Source organism: Acanthochromis polyacanthus, chromosome 6 (assembly GCF_021347895.1).
Source record: "Acanthochromis polyacanthus isolate Apoly-LR-REF ecotype Palm Island chromosome 6, KAUST_Apoly_ChrSc, whole genome shotgun sequence".
NCBI classification, from domain to species: Eukaryota; Metazoa; Chordata; class Actinopteri; family Pomacentridae; genus Acanthochromis; species Acanthochromis polyacanthus.
In genome coordinates, this window is record NC_067118.1 from 25,238,393 (window position 1) to 25,255,937 (window position 17,545).

The 17,545-nt window shown below is 39.0% G+C and overlaps 3 protein-coding genes across 4 annotated transcripts in view; 1 reads left to right on the plus strand and 2 right to left on the minus strand.

Moving 5' to 3' along the window:
* acap3a (ArfGAP with coiled-coil, ankyrin repeat and PH domains 3a) overlaps positions 1-672 on the minus strand; it is an 87,111-nt gene extending 86,439 nt beyond the window's left edge. For both annotated transcript variants that reach the window (XM_051949285.1, XM_051949283.1), the window contains exon 1: positions 489-672. In XM_051949285.1, the coding sequence (XP_051805245.1) occupies positions 489-535 (47 nt within the window). In that variant the 5' untranslated portion in view covers positions 536-672. The remainder of the gene's footprint in view (positions 1-488) is intronic.
* A 10,022-nt stretch (positions 673-10,694) lies between these two features.
* LOC110951915 (PHD and RING finger domain-containing protein 1-like) lies at positions 10,695-15,085 on the minus strand. The gene is made up of 5 exons (XM_022195180.2): positions 13,251-15,085; positions 12,191-12,274; positions 11,960-12,102; positions 11,645-11,736; positions 10,695-11,041 (listed from the first exon to the last, which is right to left on the minus strand). Exons 1-5 carry the CDS (start codon positions 13,407-13,409, stop codon positions 10,854-10,856), a joined length of 666 nt encoding a protein of 221 aa, XP_022050872.2. The 5' UTR covers positions 13,410-15,085; the 3' UTR covers positions 10,695-10,853.
* Positions 15,086-15,886: 801 nt separating this feature from the next.
* LOC110951917 (lysophosphatidic acid receptor 6) lies at positions 15,887-17,537 on the plus strand. The gene is made up of 2 exons (XM_051949032.1): positions 15,887-15,957; positions 16,424-17,537. Exon 2 carries the CDS (start codon positions 16,509-16,511, stop codon positions 17,469-17,471), a length of 963 nt encoding a protein of 320 aa, XP_051804992.1. The 5' UTR covers positions 15,887-15,957; positions 16,424-16,508; the 3' UTR covers positions 17,472-17,537.
* The last annotated feature ends 8 nt before the right edge of the window (positions 17,538-17,545 follow it).

Genomic DNA, 17,545 nt, shown 5'->3' on the forward strand with positions numbered 1-17,545 from the left:
GGACATTACTCACAGTTTTGGCTATTGTTTTCTTATGGCTAACATGTAAATTAATACTTTCTTTGATGATTTTACCTCATATTTTCTGGAGTTTCACAAAACTGCAATGAAAAATAGCTGTAAATTGCTAAAAAAAAAAAAAATTACAGTTAAAAACGTTGAAAGGCTTCTAGTTTTTACAGTGTAGGATGTTGACCTCATACCTTAAAAGCATAAAGAAACTCCAGCAGCTCACAGTGAGAACATGTGACAGCTCTCTGCTCATCTTCATCATCGTATCTACTGTAAGAAAATGCGCCCAAATCTGACTGATGTTCCAAACTGTGATTGTAATCCACCAGTTATCGGATCAAAGCATTAATCCCACCGAGGAGACGCATGCAAAGATCTGAAACAACGTGGATCATCTCATCAATAGCAAACGAGCAGAGAGGATCGAGGCGTTCAACAGTTCAGAGACAGTCAGCCAGCGGAGTTTCTCCTCTTACCTAAACCGGGGAGAGTCTTTGATGCAGTCCTCAAAATCCACCGTCATCTTGGACTGGACACAAGTTTCCACGCGATTAAAACACGGATTTCATGTCCCGGCTGGGTTGAAGTGTAGATGAGAGTATCCGTCAGTCTGCTGCTCCTCCTGCAGCGGATCAGTCCCGCTCTGACTCCCGGAGACGCCGCTCTGCGAGCTGGACCCGTTGCTGCGTTCAGGGCCCGCTGCAAGGCTCGGACTCTACAGCTCCACAGTCAAAGCTCACGACCTGATCTTAGCAGGAGAGCAAGTTTATTTATGTAGCAGCTTTTCGCACAAAGAGGTTATTCAAAGTGCTTTAATGGCAGCGTAAATGCATAATATATTTTTTTAAAAGAAAAGTAACATAACATATAATACCATAAAACAGTTGTGTCAAACTCATTTTAGTTCAGGGGCCGCATGCAGCCCAATTTGATCTCAAGTGGGCTGGACCAGTAAAATCACAGCATAACAACCTATAAATAACGACAACTCCTGTTTTTTTCCTTAGTTCTAGTGCAAAAAAAGAACATCATAAACAACCTGACATTTTTTTAAGAAAAAGAAGTTCAATTTCAGCAATATTATGCTTCTGTGTATCATTTACACATTACAATGTACAGATCACAGTTTATCTGCTAAGGCACAAAGCATTTAGTCACATCTGGAACTAAACACTGTAGTATTTTATGTTATGATAAAAACAACTTGTCAAGATCTAGAATTTCTTTTCTTTTTTTTTTACCTGCATGCAAATTTGCAATTTGCAGTTAATGTCTTCTCTGTAATATTTACACTTTGCAAAGGCATCCCGCAGGCCAGATTACACCCTTTGGTGGGCGACTTACATCATGGACATAATTACATTCTCCACAATAGATTCAGTCTTAAGAGAGATAATAATTCAGATACTCAGTTTAAAAAACAAGACCTAGTGTTGAAAAAAAAAAAAAAAACATGTTGAACATGTTCTACATACTGAGGGGATGTATCTTCAGCATCCCCAGTGAAATCTACACCCCTGATGTCTTAATTGCTTTAATTTTGCAGCTAGTAAAGATGCAAAAAAAATTTACTAACTAAAGTAGTAGCTTAAAGGCACATTTATCTTTTAAACATTACAACTCACAGTATCATAGAAAATGATGGAGAAAGTATAATGTGTCACAATGTACAAAAAATTTAATAGATAAAAGGTAGTATTAACAGCAAATTGAAGAAAACAGAAAATCTCCTTATCTGGTTGAGCCCATTTGATTACTTTATGCACTGTTGGACAGATTAGTCGAAAAAACAGCATTGTATTACATAAATGAATCTTTTTTTTTTTAAAAAAACAAACTAAATCTTGACCTACATACATATACATGTAGTTGACCAAAAAGTACAACATTTTCCTTTAGAAAGTGTTGTAAAATATGCATTCAGGTTTCTTACTGAATGTAATTGTATTTTGTTACTCTGCACCATCGATCACAGTAACTTCAGTTATAACAGCTGTACAATCTGGTTTTTGCACAAAATTTACAGCAGTATTGGCACTTCTAATAGCACTTGAACGCAGCACCATAAAAAGCTGATGTCACGTTCAAACTCATTTGAATGAAAACAGTAAAAATGCTCCTGCCATGATCAAAGTTACGGGAATTTTTTCACTGCTTTCTACTAAAACAGCAAAAAGGTAAACATCTAAACATCGAAATATAAACAATAGGCCCAACTATGAGCTATACTCTGGATTTTTCACGATAATCAATCGAATAATAATTCTTCCCAGTGCTGCAGTATTTATTCATCAGAGAAGTGGGTTGAAAGTATTTTTATATTCTCTGACATCAGCCAGTGTAGAAGCAAACGCCCACAGTGGCTTCACTTATTCATCGAACGTTCCACACTTTTCTACAGTATGGTAAGTTTACCACTTCAGATCATCTCTATTTACTTTTGTGCAAGCTGTCACATCTACTTCAGGTAAAAATCTGACTTTTTTAAAAATTATAAATGTACCTTCAATTCATCCTGGAGTTGCTATATCTTCCTACTTTCCCATAGCTGTTAAATAAGTCCATCCATTTCCCCAGCAGAGCTATTATTAATTCACAGGAAATGGGAATGCTTGGAGAAAGACCGCCTGCTTAGGATTTCACTACAGGTTTTCACTGAGCGCCATTGTTCCCTCATATCCCGGCTTTAAAAAGGCTGAAGCTCAGGCCATGAATGGAGATGATCTCATCGACTCTCGGCACGGGAGTCTGGACTCCACCATCTTTCTGTGATATAAAAAAGTCTCAGAGGAACAATGGAGACACTATCAGCTGTTTGTAAAATATTTGGTGTTAAATATTTAGATTTTTCAGAAACAGTACTGGACCAACACTTTAGTTCAGCTTGAAATATCTCTGGAACAATTGTATGTATGGCAGTGAAATTATTCTGCAGACATCCATGACCTCCAGAGGATGAACCTACAGACTTCAGCACCATCATCTGCTGATGTATGAATTGCCACCACAAACTGTATTTCACTTACACTATTGTTATATATTTAGTTATCACACAGTGTATTTACTTATATTTCTGGTTTATTTTTATTTTTACTCCGCCAAGGAACGCAGCAGAGTTATGTGACGATCGGCATACGCTTGTCCTTTCATCTGTCCGTCTGTCTGTGTGCAAGATTATTCAAAAACAGAATAACGGATTTGGATGAAATTTTCAGGGAAGATCAAAATTGACACAAGCAACACCTGATTAGATGAACAATCCATTTCAACAAGACATCGAGAAAATACTAAGCCTATCAATCTGATGCTGTAACAGATATTAGTAACTCCATCACAGGAGGAGTGCTTTTTCTAATTATTGTGGTTATTTTTAATACATTTTCCTGAGTATAATTACATTCTTTTCCTTTAAATGTTAAAACGTGAACTTCTACTTGCAACTGTACTTGCAACAACACATTTTTTAAAATATGCTATTTCTACTATTACTTGAGAAAGGGTTTGAATACTTCCTCAGCCACTGTTTCTAAAAATTCTTGTCTTTCAGTTTTGCTGGAAGTCAGATAGAAGAAGGTGAGTCTTGTTACATAAATGTCCTGCTCCTCTTTGTGGACTAAAGCAGGAATTTCTCCATCTTTTGACTTTCTCTACCTCTCCTCTCCCTCTTTGCCTCAGCCCCAGCTCCTTTTACTAATCTGAGATCAAAGCTGCTACCGAGGCTGCTGAGTCAGCAGCCGGCTGATCTCAAAGTGCACACTGCTGGAGAAACTTAAGAGCAAACTTGGTAGCAGCATATAAACTACACTGCTCTGGATTATATTAATGCAGCACTTGATCTTTGTGTGTGATGCGTAGGAGGACTGTGGTAACTTGGTAACTGTTTGATTGTGTATTAAGCTGGCTTCATGCTTGAGCTCAACATCTTGACCAAATTTTTTTTTATCTTCTGAACAGTCTAGGAATAAGTCAGCATTTAGGAAAATATGCCTAGAAGTCAAATGAGAAGTCTAAAATTTGTCTAAATTTATACCTATAGTAGCAACAATGTAGCTTAGCATTATGCAAGAACTGACAAATTTCCCTAAGATTGAACTAAACAGATAAATTGGGAATGTTAAACAGTGATTTTTTTATTGTTGTGTAAACTATCTAAAATATGGAGGAACTCATGTTGTCCTTCAGCGTGAATCTAACTTAACTCATTATCGAGCACTTTTAAGAGGATAAAGGTTTAAATTTTGTTGTTACTTTATTCTAATTCCATAACCAGTGCTAATAGCGCTGGGGTCAACATGGGGAGCATGAAGGTAGTGTGCTGATGTTAGCTATGTGTGTACCACAAAACAGACTCGCATTAAAATATCAATACTTTTTGTTAGGACTATATTTGCTTTTGCTAGCTAGCTGTTCCCCGTTTGTGCAGTATTTATGCTAAGAGGCTGCTGGTGGTAGATCTTTGTTTAAAGAAGGATTAGGAATTTATTACAGAACCAAGTCTTGCTTTTCTTTTTGTGTGAAACAGCAATTGGTAGAAACAACATTTTTGCCTTTTTGGAGATGTGTTGTATATGACAGCTTCTGCTAGTTGTCTTAGCATGCTGGATAGTGTGCACCATAGGGCACTGAGATTCATTATCAGATGTGGTCCCCTTACTCACCATTGTGTGCTCTATTCTAAAGTTAACTCGACATCTTTAAATGCCCAACGTTTCAGTCATTGGTATCTGTTTATTTACAGAACCATTCTAGGTACTATTCCTTCCAATTTGTCTTTTAACAAGGAAATGTGGAAGTCACAATCTCCCATCTATGGATACTCTGCAGTTTGTTGTCTTCAAAGTATGATCTGAACAGGGCAAGAAAGCATTTAGACTTTCTGCACCTGATGCTTGGAATAAATTACAATCTGAACTTCAACTTTAAGCCCTTGTTACACTGAATGAGTTCAGGCGAAATTCTTACAGTGTGCCTGGTCTGTGTGCAAGAGTTATCTGTGAGTAAGTTTTAATGTTGTTAACTTTATCTGTTGTTTACTTTTTGTAATGTGACAATGCTGCAGCCCTCTTTGTCAGATCTCCTGTGTAAAGGAGATCTTTGATCTCAATGGGACAAACCTGGTTAAATAAATGCTAAATAAATAAATAAGACAAGATATGAGAGTACTATTACCTTTTTCCCAAAATACACTTCTCAAAATGTCAAACTATTCATTTAAGAATTAGCTGGTGGGATTTTGGTAGCAGATTATGAGCTATCGTATCAGTAATGGACTGCTCGTGTTCACAGTCATCTCCTGCCGTCTTTGTTGCTAACACGGTGTGGCATGTACCACGAGCAGCAACGACTCCATCCTGCCTTTGTGCAGAGAGGAAGGGAGCTGTCGACTCCCATCTTGGCTTCCATCAGAGGCTGTCTTGTAGCAGACACAAGCGCCACTGCAGCATGGATTCACTGGGAGAGATGTGTGGGTCTCTGGGATGATGACCTACTTTTGCTCCCCTCCTTGGTCTGCTGGAGAGAGCTGCACTGCTGAGCATACAACTTGTAATGTTATTCCTTCTGACTGCAGGTGCAAGGCGCTACAAGCCACCACCAATGAGGCGTGTGCAGATGCCGCATGGATGTTCTGTATTATGCATGCATATGTCTTCTCAGCAGAGTGTTACTCCAAAAGTGTATCTTAAATTATTTTAATCTTGCACTAGAACTGCTGTGATCACACTAGCAGCAATGTGCATGTGCCAAGTGTACTTAGAGAGATACTGGTATGATCACAGTGTAGTATTTGTGTGATACTGTGGATGCTTTTGACAGATTTGTCTGTTCAGAGTGATGAGAAAGATTCAAATAAAATCTTATAGTTTGACAGTTTGGGGAAATACATTTATTAGCTTTCTTGCTGAGAATTGGATGAGATGATTGATGTCTGTGAGGTAAATATGAAGCAAACGTTAGCAGCTGGTTCATCATAAAGAGTGGAAACAGATGGAAACGTAGCTTTTCAAAAAAAAAAATGGACCTAGCCACAAAAAAAAAAAAAACATCCTACGCCCAACTGCTAATGAAATTGTCATTTTTACTCATCAATACAGATTAAACAAACAAACAAACAAAAAAAAAAATACAGGACATCGTGTGACATTTAGTAGCACTAGTAGCCAAATGTTGTTAGACAATCCTGACAGCAAAATCAGACCGAATCAACACTGAAATCAGGGTGAAGCATTGAATCTACCTTGGTGTCTGACATTGAAATCAAAGCTGAAAAAACATTGAATTTCAACCATATTAATTCAATAGTCATCTAAAGAGTTAGCCTAAGCTGCATTTTAGATGATCAACTGTTAAAACCATAAAAATAAAACAAAATTAATTCAACCATCATCTAAAATATAGTCTGCATTTAAATTTTAGTTCATAAAAAATGTAAATGTTCAAATATTCATTTGACTTTTTTGTGCTTTGGCATATTTTATTCACCATGTAATTAAAAGTACTAAGATGAAAAGTCTTTCCACAAAGTCTCATGAGTATTCTGCTGAAATATGTGTAAATGTTAAATGAAATACAACATTTCTTGAATATTGTACTGTATATGAGTTTGGTAATAACTCAAACACACTAAATCATGCATTGTTAGCAGATACTAAAATGTAACTTGTTCAAAATTATCTCTGCATATACTGTTGTATAAATAATGAAAAAAAAAACATTTAAAGATTTTAGAATTACTAAGACTAGAATTACTAAAAAAGTGACTGAAAATATGGAACTTTATTTTGAAACTGTAACATCAACACTAACAAGACTCACCCCAATATTTTTTAAAGCACCTCAACAATATATTTAAAAAAAATCTTCTTAGCATGTTCATATGACGTTATTTTAGGCCGACTAGTAAAATGAGAAGTTAACTCCAGTGCAAAGTGTACAGATGATGAAAATGTAAACACTAGTTGGACCAGTAGTTTATGCTAATTAGCAACTGTTAGCATTCTAAACCACTAAAATGATGAAGATTATACCAGCGAAGCATGCTGGTATTGATATTTTAAGCAATTTAGTATGCTAATGTTAGCTCAGCATGTGTATTCAAGCTGGAATACCTCCAGCTTGAACCTCCAACCTCCATGTGGTTATAAAGATATGCAATCAGCAGAATTACTATGGCTAATTGTGAGGGGAACATGTGTGTGTCAAATATCATGACAACGTCTCCAGTAAGTCAACCCTATGGTGGCACTATATTAAAGTGAAATCGATGGGATTCATCCTCTGGGCAGCATGAATGTTTGTGCAATATACCATAGTAATTCATTCAACTGTAGCAGTGAAATTTCAAAGGAGACAACCCACCGGCAGGCCAGCGTGGCTCATACTGACACCAGGGAGTGATTAGGTGTCTTTGTTTTCATGTGAAGTGTCAGCTAGCGTTAGCAGGCAGCCACAGCAGGTAGGCCGACCTCAAACAACAGAAATATGTGGCACAACTGCAGTGTTGGAGAGTCTCAAAAGACTCAGACTTCAATAGCGAGCAGCTTCTCTGATCGCCCTCATCCCGCCTCCCTCAGCAGCACTGAGCCATCGCCTAGCAACACCAGCATCCACATTATTCTCAGAATCTCGTCCATCCACTCACATCTGGTCATCTGATATTAAATCAGTCCTTACATGCCCTTTAAGAATCAACAGTCGCCTTAAAATCAACTGGTTCGTGAGACAAGACTGTTGTGACGTCAAGCAATCAGACACCTCCTTCTGCAGCAGTGTGATGATATTATAGTAAAGTCGTGTATCCCCGCTCAGTTGTGTGTGTGTGTGCTTATCGGTGTGTGTGTTGTGATTCACTGGGCGGGGACTTAACAAGCCTGCAGCTCTTCTTGCCCTACTTTCCCCCCAAACAACGTGCACAGGAAAACAAATTCACCTTTGTTGGCTGGGCGTGTTTGCTGAGCAGAACTGAAGAGAACGAACAAAATGTTGAGGCTGAGACGCTGCAAAGTGAATTAGACGAAGTGTACAGAGAAAACACTGGTAGTTTGTGGATTTAGCTTTAGGAAGACAAGATCGTTGGAGAGCAGCTGCCATAAAGTTTATAATCCATTCATTCATTTTCCCCCTCTTTACTAGCAGCTTTCCACACTCTAAGTATTAATTCAAGGAAAATACCACGAATAAACTTAAATAAAAGTATGTTTTGTTAATTGCTAACAAATAATGCTGTTACTCATGTAACCTTAATTTAGTGAGTAATTAAATTTTTGCATTAGTTGGTTAAAAACTAAATTGAAGTTGAATTAACGTAATGAAATTGGCTTAAGTAGTAATTTTTTAAACCATGCGAACAGGATTTTAAGTCCCCTCATCTATACCTGCTTACCGCTGGAGCAGTTTAATTAGTATTTGCCAAATAAAAACGTGTTTATAATAATTGTAATTAAGTACATAATACTTAAAAAAATCCATTTAAATAACATTGAAATACTAGTTGGAACAACCTAATTTTATGGCTGATCAAGTTAAAACTTATGTTTATGCGACAAATCATTAATAAAGTGGAAATTAAAGGTATTATTGATTGATGAAGGAAAGCCAATACCTTTAACTTAATGTAGTTTGTTTAACTGGAAGTTGTTATAACTCAACAAGATTGATGCAAACTGTTGTGTAAATAGTTTTATTATTATTTTCAGAGTGCATTTTAGAGGCTTTAAATTACTGAACCAAATAATCAACTATCTACAGTTTAAATATAATGTAATAAATATCATTTGATTCAGAAATCTTTAACTTTGTGTGGACGGCAGCATCAACAATCTGTTAACACATAAACAAGCTGCTCATTTACCAAAACTCAGGATGATCCCCGAATCAACTTTGGCACCTTACAAAAATATGAAATTAAAGTTTCCACACTCTGCTGTTGTTCTTTCGTTGACCCCTCCAACCCCGGATGGCTCCCTGTCATCCTTCTGGTGATGATGCGGATTTCTCTGAACATTTAATACCACTTTAGCTGACTCTGTGAAACACACTTCCTGAAAAAGTGCTTTCCTGTGTTTTCTGTTCCAGCTCCTCCATCCCTGACCCAGTATTCACCCTCGGCTCTCTTTATGGGACTGTCACTGATCACTGACAGGAGCGACACACTGCAGTGGATGAGGAAGCTGCAGCACTTGGAGCTAGAAAGCCCGTGACTCCTTACCCTAACGCGATTAACAAAGGTCAAGACTTCGACTGATTCTGCGCTCCACTGAGAGTCTGTTTATCAGTACAGGGTGTTCCTAAAAAATGATATCCCACATGACAGCAGCCACATCCTATTCATAAATCTGCTGCAAATGATCCTGAAGGAACCTTGGATTGCTGTTATTCTATATTTTTCATCTCTGAGTTCATCTCATGAAAAGTCCAAACCAACAATGCAACAATTAGCCTGTTAATTAGTACATCTTACCCTCTCTTCCATGTCTGCAATTTTCAGCCCAAAGCCTAACTGTTACCACTAAATAAAATAAACATTACTGTTACTGTTACTACTAAAGAAACATACAGGTAAGTAGGTGACAGATCTAAATAGAGCTGGTTTAGGTGAGTTAAGTGAAGGCAAAGCAAGAAGCGCCTGCTAAACCTGAACTCTGCTGACACAATGCTGCCACCTTGTGATCCCCTGTGGTCTAACAAGATCAAATGTAGCTGCTCAGATTGTTGCCTTAAAGTGCACACTTCATTCTTTTTCTTGTCTTTAAATCTGTGAAACACACACATACACATTACATTTACATGTGAAGGTCTCAACACTGATAAACAACTGATTACTTATTGACTGAAGCATTATTAGTATCACTGCAATCCACACCTTGTCCGGCTGTGTATGGAAAACCAAAAGTGCCTTGTCGAAAACCTCCGCAAAGTCATGTTACTCGGGGGGAACGCAGGACAGGTCTACCGGTTTAGGTGTGGCTGCAGGAATTGCCTCGTGACGTCTCATCTGCCCGTCACTGATTGACCGGTACAGGTACCTGAGGGTGACAGTAAAGATCTGTTCTGATGAGAGATCCTTTATATCATGATCATGTTTAATTTTTTGCTCCGATGTAACTATGACATTTTTTTTGCACAAATGTGATCTTTACTGTCACCCTCAGGTACCTATACCTGTCAATCAGTGATGGGCAGACCAGACGTAACGAGGCACTGCACGCGTACCACCCCCCGCCCCCCCCCCCCACCCGCCCCCACGTTATGTCACACTTTGTTCTAAATAATGATAGAGGCCACAAAAGTTTATGAAATGCGGACTGAAGACTATTTCTTGTAGGAAATATAGATATACTTAAATATCTAGATCTAAATATACACAAGAATTGTTTTTTTTTTATTGTATGCTCTTTTGATTTTCAAGGGCCTATAATAACAAATTTGACCTCTCCTGCAGCAACACTTGTGTCTTCCGGAAACAACATTGTGCGTCTCCTTTTCAAATGGCACAGCTGTGGGAATTCTACTTTTGGAAATACTAAACCCTTAAAAATTGCTCCCCGGGTAACAGGTTTTTTGAAAGTAACAATAAAAAAGTTGGGCTCTAAGGGACACAATATTGGTGTTGATTTCGTAAAAAATACTGATTTATTTATGACTAATATCACTGATAGACAAATATTCTGGTGTTTAAGTCATAGTACTGGGTTCTACATGACATTTTATTAAAGAGACACTTTGTACTTTCATGCACACATAAATCTATTCAGAATTCTTCACAAGTACACTTTATTTTTCAAAAAAAAAGTTGATAATGCGAAATCCTCACATTAGCAGCTCATTAAATAATCTCTTGGCACTCAGGATTGGGAGCGACCACTTGGATTCCTGCTGGCTCTGCTCTGGATTCTGGCGCTGCGTCGTCTTTCAGCGGAGCTGCTGGGACCAATCACGGGCCGAAGGCGGCTGCTGCTCAATGAAGCTTCATCCACATCAGCAAGGAGGTCTGCTAGTTCTCCATCACTGATCTCCTCCTCAATGGTGCTGCCTGCACGGAGAACGTTTCTTGTAATGTTCTATCAACATTTTGTTCTTTTTAAAAGCTCTCTCATTTATTTTCCACTTGTCCTATCTCGTCAAACTACTTTTGTGTGAATCTTTCCCACATTATTCTGCTGATAAAGTACCACACTAGAACACCTGCATTTAGTCCATTTTACCGTGGCTGGAAGAGGCATTTGTGCTTTTGTAGGTTCCAGATAGAGAACAATTCAAAAACATTTCTAAAATGTATCTGCAGTTTAGATGTTCTTTGTCTATTGATAAGCAGCCACTATGTCAGAGCACTTTTCCCCACCGAGAACACGAAAATAAAGTGTAGATGTGAGACTGAATATATTTCCCCATTGGTTTTTATCCGTTGCATTGCGACTATCTTATTTGGTCCATCCATCATCTGTACACCGCATAATCCTCATTATTGCCGTGGAGGGGATGGAGCCAATCCCAGCTGACTAAGGGCAAAGACAGGGGACACCCCGGACAGATCTTATTTTTTTTTCTTGGTTTATTTCCCTGTATTTTAATGTCTACTTCTTGACACTCCATTCTAAAAGAAGGCACTAAATAAAGCTATTATACACAGCATTACCTGTATAATAAGGTATGAGCACACACTCAGGACAAATCCAGAAACCTTCAGGGCTTCTGTTAAATGGTGGCGTCAAACAGTCCACGTGATACCTGAAAAATTCAACCATAGTTGTGGGATGAAACGCCTTCAACTGGTGCACATGACCAGCAGCTACAGAACGTATTGAACATCATCCTACTGCTACACCTAAAACAGACCCTGGTATGTGCTGACAATGACAGAGCTTTAAAGGGTGAAATCATGACAAAGAGAAAAATCTGATCAGACAACAAACACTACATTAAAAAAAATGTCAGCACTGTAAAGTCATACCCTGAATCACAGCGGCTGCACACCAGCATCTGGTGACCCTGATCGCTAAGTCCACATTCCTCACAGACAACAGCATTGCTCTCTTCCTCCTCCTCCTCCTCCTCCTCATCATCCTCCTCCTGCTTCCGCGGAATAACTTTGATCTGCAGTACACAAACATTTCAACCATAAGCAGTGTTTATACATACTGTATATTTGCAAGTACATGACAGAAAGCTTCTTTCAGCAAACCTCCTTTTGTACGTCCCCTCCAGGGCACTGTCTCTGGTAGATGAAAGCAAAACTGATCCGATCCACTGGGCAAGTGTTGGCTGTCTGTGATTCAGGACAAAACAACTAAATTTGCAGGTCTCAACGAATGTTTACACTTAGAAGTGTTTTACAATGTGATGCACGTTCTGCACATAGATAAAAGTGGAATGCAATTTACAACATGCACCTGCAACTAATTTCCAAAATCAAATATATCTCGTTCAGTTATTTGCAAATAAATCTATGGACAAGTCAGTCTGCATCTACTTTACCTAAAGCTTAAGTGATTTCAATCAGAAATCCCCAAGATATGCTATTTCAAGCTCCTCAAATGCGACAATTTGATGTTCTTTATCATAAGTGATAGTAAACTAAATATATTTGGATTATGGACTTTCATCGAACAAGGAAGATACTATTTACCGTCATTTTACTGATAAACCAGTTGACTGGATGAGAAGATAAATAAGTCAATAATAAACCAATAATCCTTGGCTGCAGCTCGACTTTACAATGCCATAAAACAGAGAGATCCTCACAATAAAGGGGCTGGGAAAAGAAAGGTTTGTCATTCTTGATTGATAACTTAAGTAGATTAATTAAACACCAGTGTGAATCCCATTTACATTTTAAAAGACATTAAACAGTGTTCACGTGTCACTGCATCTGAGATTGTCTTTAAAACTTTTTACTTTGCCATTAAGACGGGATAACTATTTTTTCTAATACATTTTAAACATACGTTAACTTGACATTGATTTTGCAAACATTGCCAAAGTGGGTTACACCACATTAAGTTAAAAACAAAACTTTTGACACACTATACACTATAAAGGAAGATTGTTTTGAACGAAGATTTAGAGATATAAAAGGTTTAGTCATACTTTAAAACAACATGCTAACATCTTCCAGGTTCTCAAACGTACAGGTTTGCAGTTTTTCTTCCTGAAACTGGCAATAAATCACATAAATTAGGATAAGGCTGGACGCAGATTAAGAATAAGAACATATGTGTCCGTGTCAGGTGATGTTTGTTTACCTGAGACCACTGCTGGATACATTCAAGACAAAAGACATGCTGGCAGTTGTCCAGAGAGCCCACCGTCTGCTGTTCAAAGGGACTCAGGCAGATGTAGCATTTATCTAAATCTGACATCAAAAGCCCACTTTTACCAACAGCTGCATTTGACTGATCCATGTCGTAAATGTAACAGGACAACACTGCATCTGTTTAGATTTTATTTAAGGACTTTTGTGACGCCGTTTTTAGGACACGGCTAAAGCAGGAGGAATGTCGAGTCTGTTTATCTCCATCTGAGCTGTACAACGTATACAGCTTCACTCTGAAGTTCTTCGGTCGGGTGCGGCGGAGATGCATCAATTACATTTTGATGTTGACAACTAGCTTGGTGGTTAGCTAGCTAGCATTAGCCGGTAGCTTAGACTTTCGCGAAGTCGTTTCTGAGTAGAGCGTTTAATTAAAACAAACCACGACCAGCTTTTTTGTTTTTTACTCAGACACCGCATGTGTTACCACACAAAATTACTGTTCGCATATTAGCTGAAAAATAAAATCTCAAGGTGCTATTTTGAAGCTACTTCATATTCCGCGCGACACATAAAAAACATCCGGTCTTGTTCCTTCAGAATAAAAGCGGCTAACGCGGACTTCCTCTGTACTTGTGTGAGAGAGAGAATGTGCAGAACAGCTATACCTTGAACAATATTTTCTTCTTTAAAGCGTTTATTATTATCATTATAATTAATTACTCACGCACAGTGAACCTGGTGCCATGTAAAATTGTAGCATTAGTAAACTGAACACAATCTACAGAGTCATAAGAGCGTAGAGTTTTAAATTGTCCCATGTGTTTCTTAATCTGGCAATGTAAAATCAGTCACAGAGAGTTCATTTTGCCATAGTAACAGCTGTGACATGCACTGGCTTCAGAAAGTATTCAGACCCCTTCACTTTATTTGCACTTTTATTTTGTAAATATGATTTCAGCAACTTTCCATCCAGTCTGACAAACTTTGCAAGGATTTGCAGGGGAAAGTATGATAAACTGCTCAAATAAAGTCATGCAAAACTGTAGAAGGGCTTTCTACTGTTCACTGAAATAAGGGTCTGAAAACTTATTTAGATGGGAGTTTTCAGATTTTTTGATCCGTTAAATTAAAAAAATGTGACAACTGTGTCTTTATGATTTTGAATTACTGAATGTAGACTGAAGGGGAGGACAAGGTAACTCCATATATATTGACATTTGCACAGATGCCTTCATCTGAGTCACTTCATTTACAAGAACCTAGTTTCAGATGCCACTTTTCATTTTCCTTGACTTCGCAACCAGGTAACAGTTCATACAGAGGAACAAACCTAAAAGAAAAAGTGAAGCATGTTTGAACTGTATGTACCTTTGGTGTACTCACATAAAGCAACTACAACACCAGGCCAGCCCTCAAACCACATGAGGATTAAAAAAGACACTCGTCTCACAAGGTGCTCATGTGGGCGTCTATGTTGTTTATGTTCATTACAATTATATAGGGTGGGCCATAAGTTTCCATACATAGGAAAAATAAACATTTTATGTTGGACAATCTTTTTTATTTATATAATGTGCTCTATATGATTACCATTGTTTCAAAAACACATATTAATACATGTTTTCCATTAGCACTGTTGAAGTTATGCTTATGATGGCATTGGTGATGTGTTCCTTGAGATGATTTATGTCTCGTATCTCCACCTGATACACCATGGCCTTCAAGTGCCCCCAAAGATAGCGTCAAACGCATCTTCTAGGGCAGTGGTTCTCAACCCTGTTCCTCAGGACCCCATGTCCTGCATGTTTTAGATGCTTCCTGCTCCAACACACCTGATTCAAATGATCAGCTCGTCATCAAGCCTCTGCAGAAGCCTGATAACGAGCTGATCATTTGAGTCAGGTGTGTTGGAGCAGGGAAGCATCTAAAACATGCAGGACAGTGGGTCCTGAGGAACAGGGTTGAGAACCACTGTTCTGGGGTATCTGAAACATAAAAAATATACATTATACATTCGCCTATGTATGGAAACTTATGACCCATCTTTAAGCATCTTTGAGTGTTTTGAAAAGCGCTATACAAATAGAATGTGTTATTATTATTAATTAATTTGTATTTAAGGAGACTAAGGTTTTCGGTTTTTCTCTATTGAATCATTAAAGGACTGGACACAGTTCAGGAGAAGCTGCTACATCTGAAACAAAACAGATATTCAGGAAAATGTTCCCTCGAGTACAGTAGGGCATCTTTAAATTACAAAAAGACAAAGCGCATCAATTTCCATGTGGGTTATGGCTTGTTATGTTTTTGTACTTGGACTCATAATTGTATTTTTTTTGCTCTCTGCACTTGTTTTTGTGTTTGAGTTCAGTGAAAATGAGAAGTTCAATTTATAGTACTGACGTTATACTTTAAAATAAAACCCACAAGTTGCTTAAAACACACACACACACTCATCTCTTAGCGTGCTGCTGTGGGTGGATGATACAAGTAAACTGCTAATATACAGTCATGTTATGGTTTCCTGTCTGTTTCTTAACCTACACCTTCACACTGGAACAGGAAATGAAGACGTCTTAGCAAAGAGCCGCATGGTTTAAAGTCAGTGCATTCTGAGAAGCGCAGCACAAACAAAACCCAGCTTTCATCGCATGTTTCCAGCGTGCTGCGGAGTGAAGTGGTCCATACGCAACTTGGTAAGTGACTTTTTACCCCCAAAATTCCTCGCATTTCATCACTTTATATGGGAAAACAAATAAGTTAGTCAAGAAAATGTTTAACTCATGAGAATGAGATGAAAACACACCAATGTTGTGAAATTCAAGATTTGAATTTGTGTAAAAATCAATCAGGAAGATTAAATATTCAGCAACTGGAGAACACTGTTTTTACTGAGGTGGTACCTTGCTGATTTATTCATTTCTCCACCTTGTGTTGCTTCATGCTTTTTTAGGCGATTCCTGAAACAAGCACAGCAAAAATTTATTAAATTACCTTCATTGTTAACAAATTTGAGTATGGAATAATCTAATGAGTTTTCTGTAGGGCTAGAAGCAGAATAACAGAATGACTTACTGGATTTGTTTTTAAGTAGTCAAGTAACATGCTGTGTAAAGTAAAAGTGGAAGAACTCTGAATGGAAACATGTTTGTCTCACTACAGTTGCAGAGGACGGCCTGCAATGCTGCAGCATTTTCCATAACCTGCCTACGCTTTCTTTGATTTGACAAGAAACATTCAATCTGCCATGACAACAGACGGCAACTGCACCGTCCCACCAGCAGAGTACCAGTATTATTTTTTCCCAGCGGTCTACATCCCCGCTTTAATCATCGGTCTTCCGGGAAATCTGGCTGCCCTCTTCGTCTTCACCTTCAGGGTCACTCCTCGCACGGCATTCAGCGTCTACATCAGCAACCTGGCCCTGGCAGATGTGGCCATCCTCTGCACTCTACCGTTTCGGATCCACTACCACCTCAACGGCAACAACTGGGTGTTCGGGGACGTTGCTTGCCGGGTCACTGGGATTCTCTTTTTTGCCAACATCTACATGAGCATCTGCTTCATGACCTGTATCTGTGTGGATCGCTACATGGCCACAGTGTATCCACACACTTACCTGAGGCTGCGGAGCGCCCGGTGCTCCCTGGTTGTGAGTGTGGTGCTCTGGCTCGTCGCCGGAGTGGCCATTCTGGTCTTTATCGTCATGGGACCTCTGGAAAGCAACGCGGAGGACTCTGCGGGCCACAGATGCTTCGAGAACTTCGCCAGAAAAGAGTGGGACACACGTCTGAAGCCATACAGCGTGTTGGTGCTGATCTTCGGGTCCCTGGTGCCCTCTTTGATAATCCTGGTGTGCTACCCGCTGGCCGCGAGGCGCATCGCCACGATCGGGACTAAAACAGCTCAAAAAGCAGTGAGGGTCATTTACACCATCCTGGCCATCACATTGCTCTGCTTTCTGCCCAACCACGTCGTCTACCTGCTGCACCTCCTTCGACGGATAGGGGTTATACAGAGCTGCTCCACTGCCAACGCCATCTACGACGCCCGGCGGGCCACCATGGCACTCGTTGTCCTCAACACCTGTCTGGACCCGGTGCTGTACTACATCACCACCAGCCACTTCAAATGGAAGCGATTAAAGATGACATGGCTGTGGGGACGGGTGACCAGGAACAGAGGGGTCTATATCATTACAGTGAACTGAGAGGGCTGTCAACACACACCTCATGTAAATATAGCTGTAAATATGGCTCTGTGCTTCATTATTCAAAATGGCTT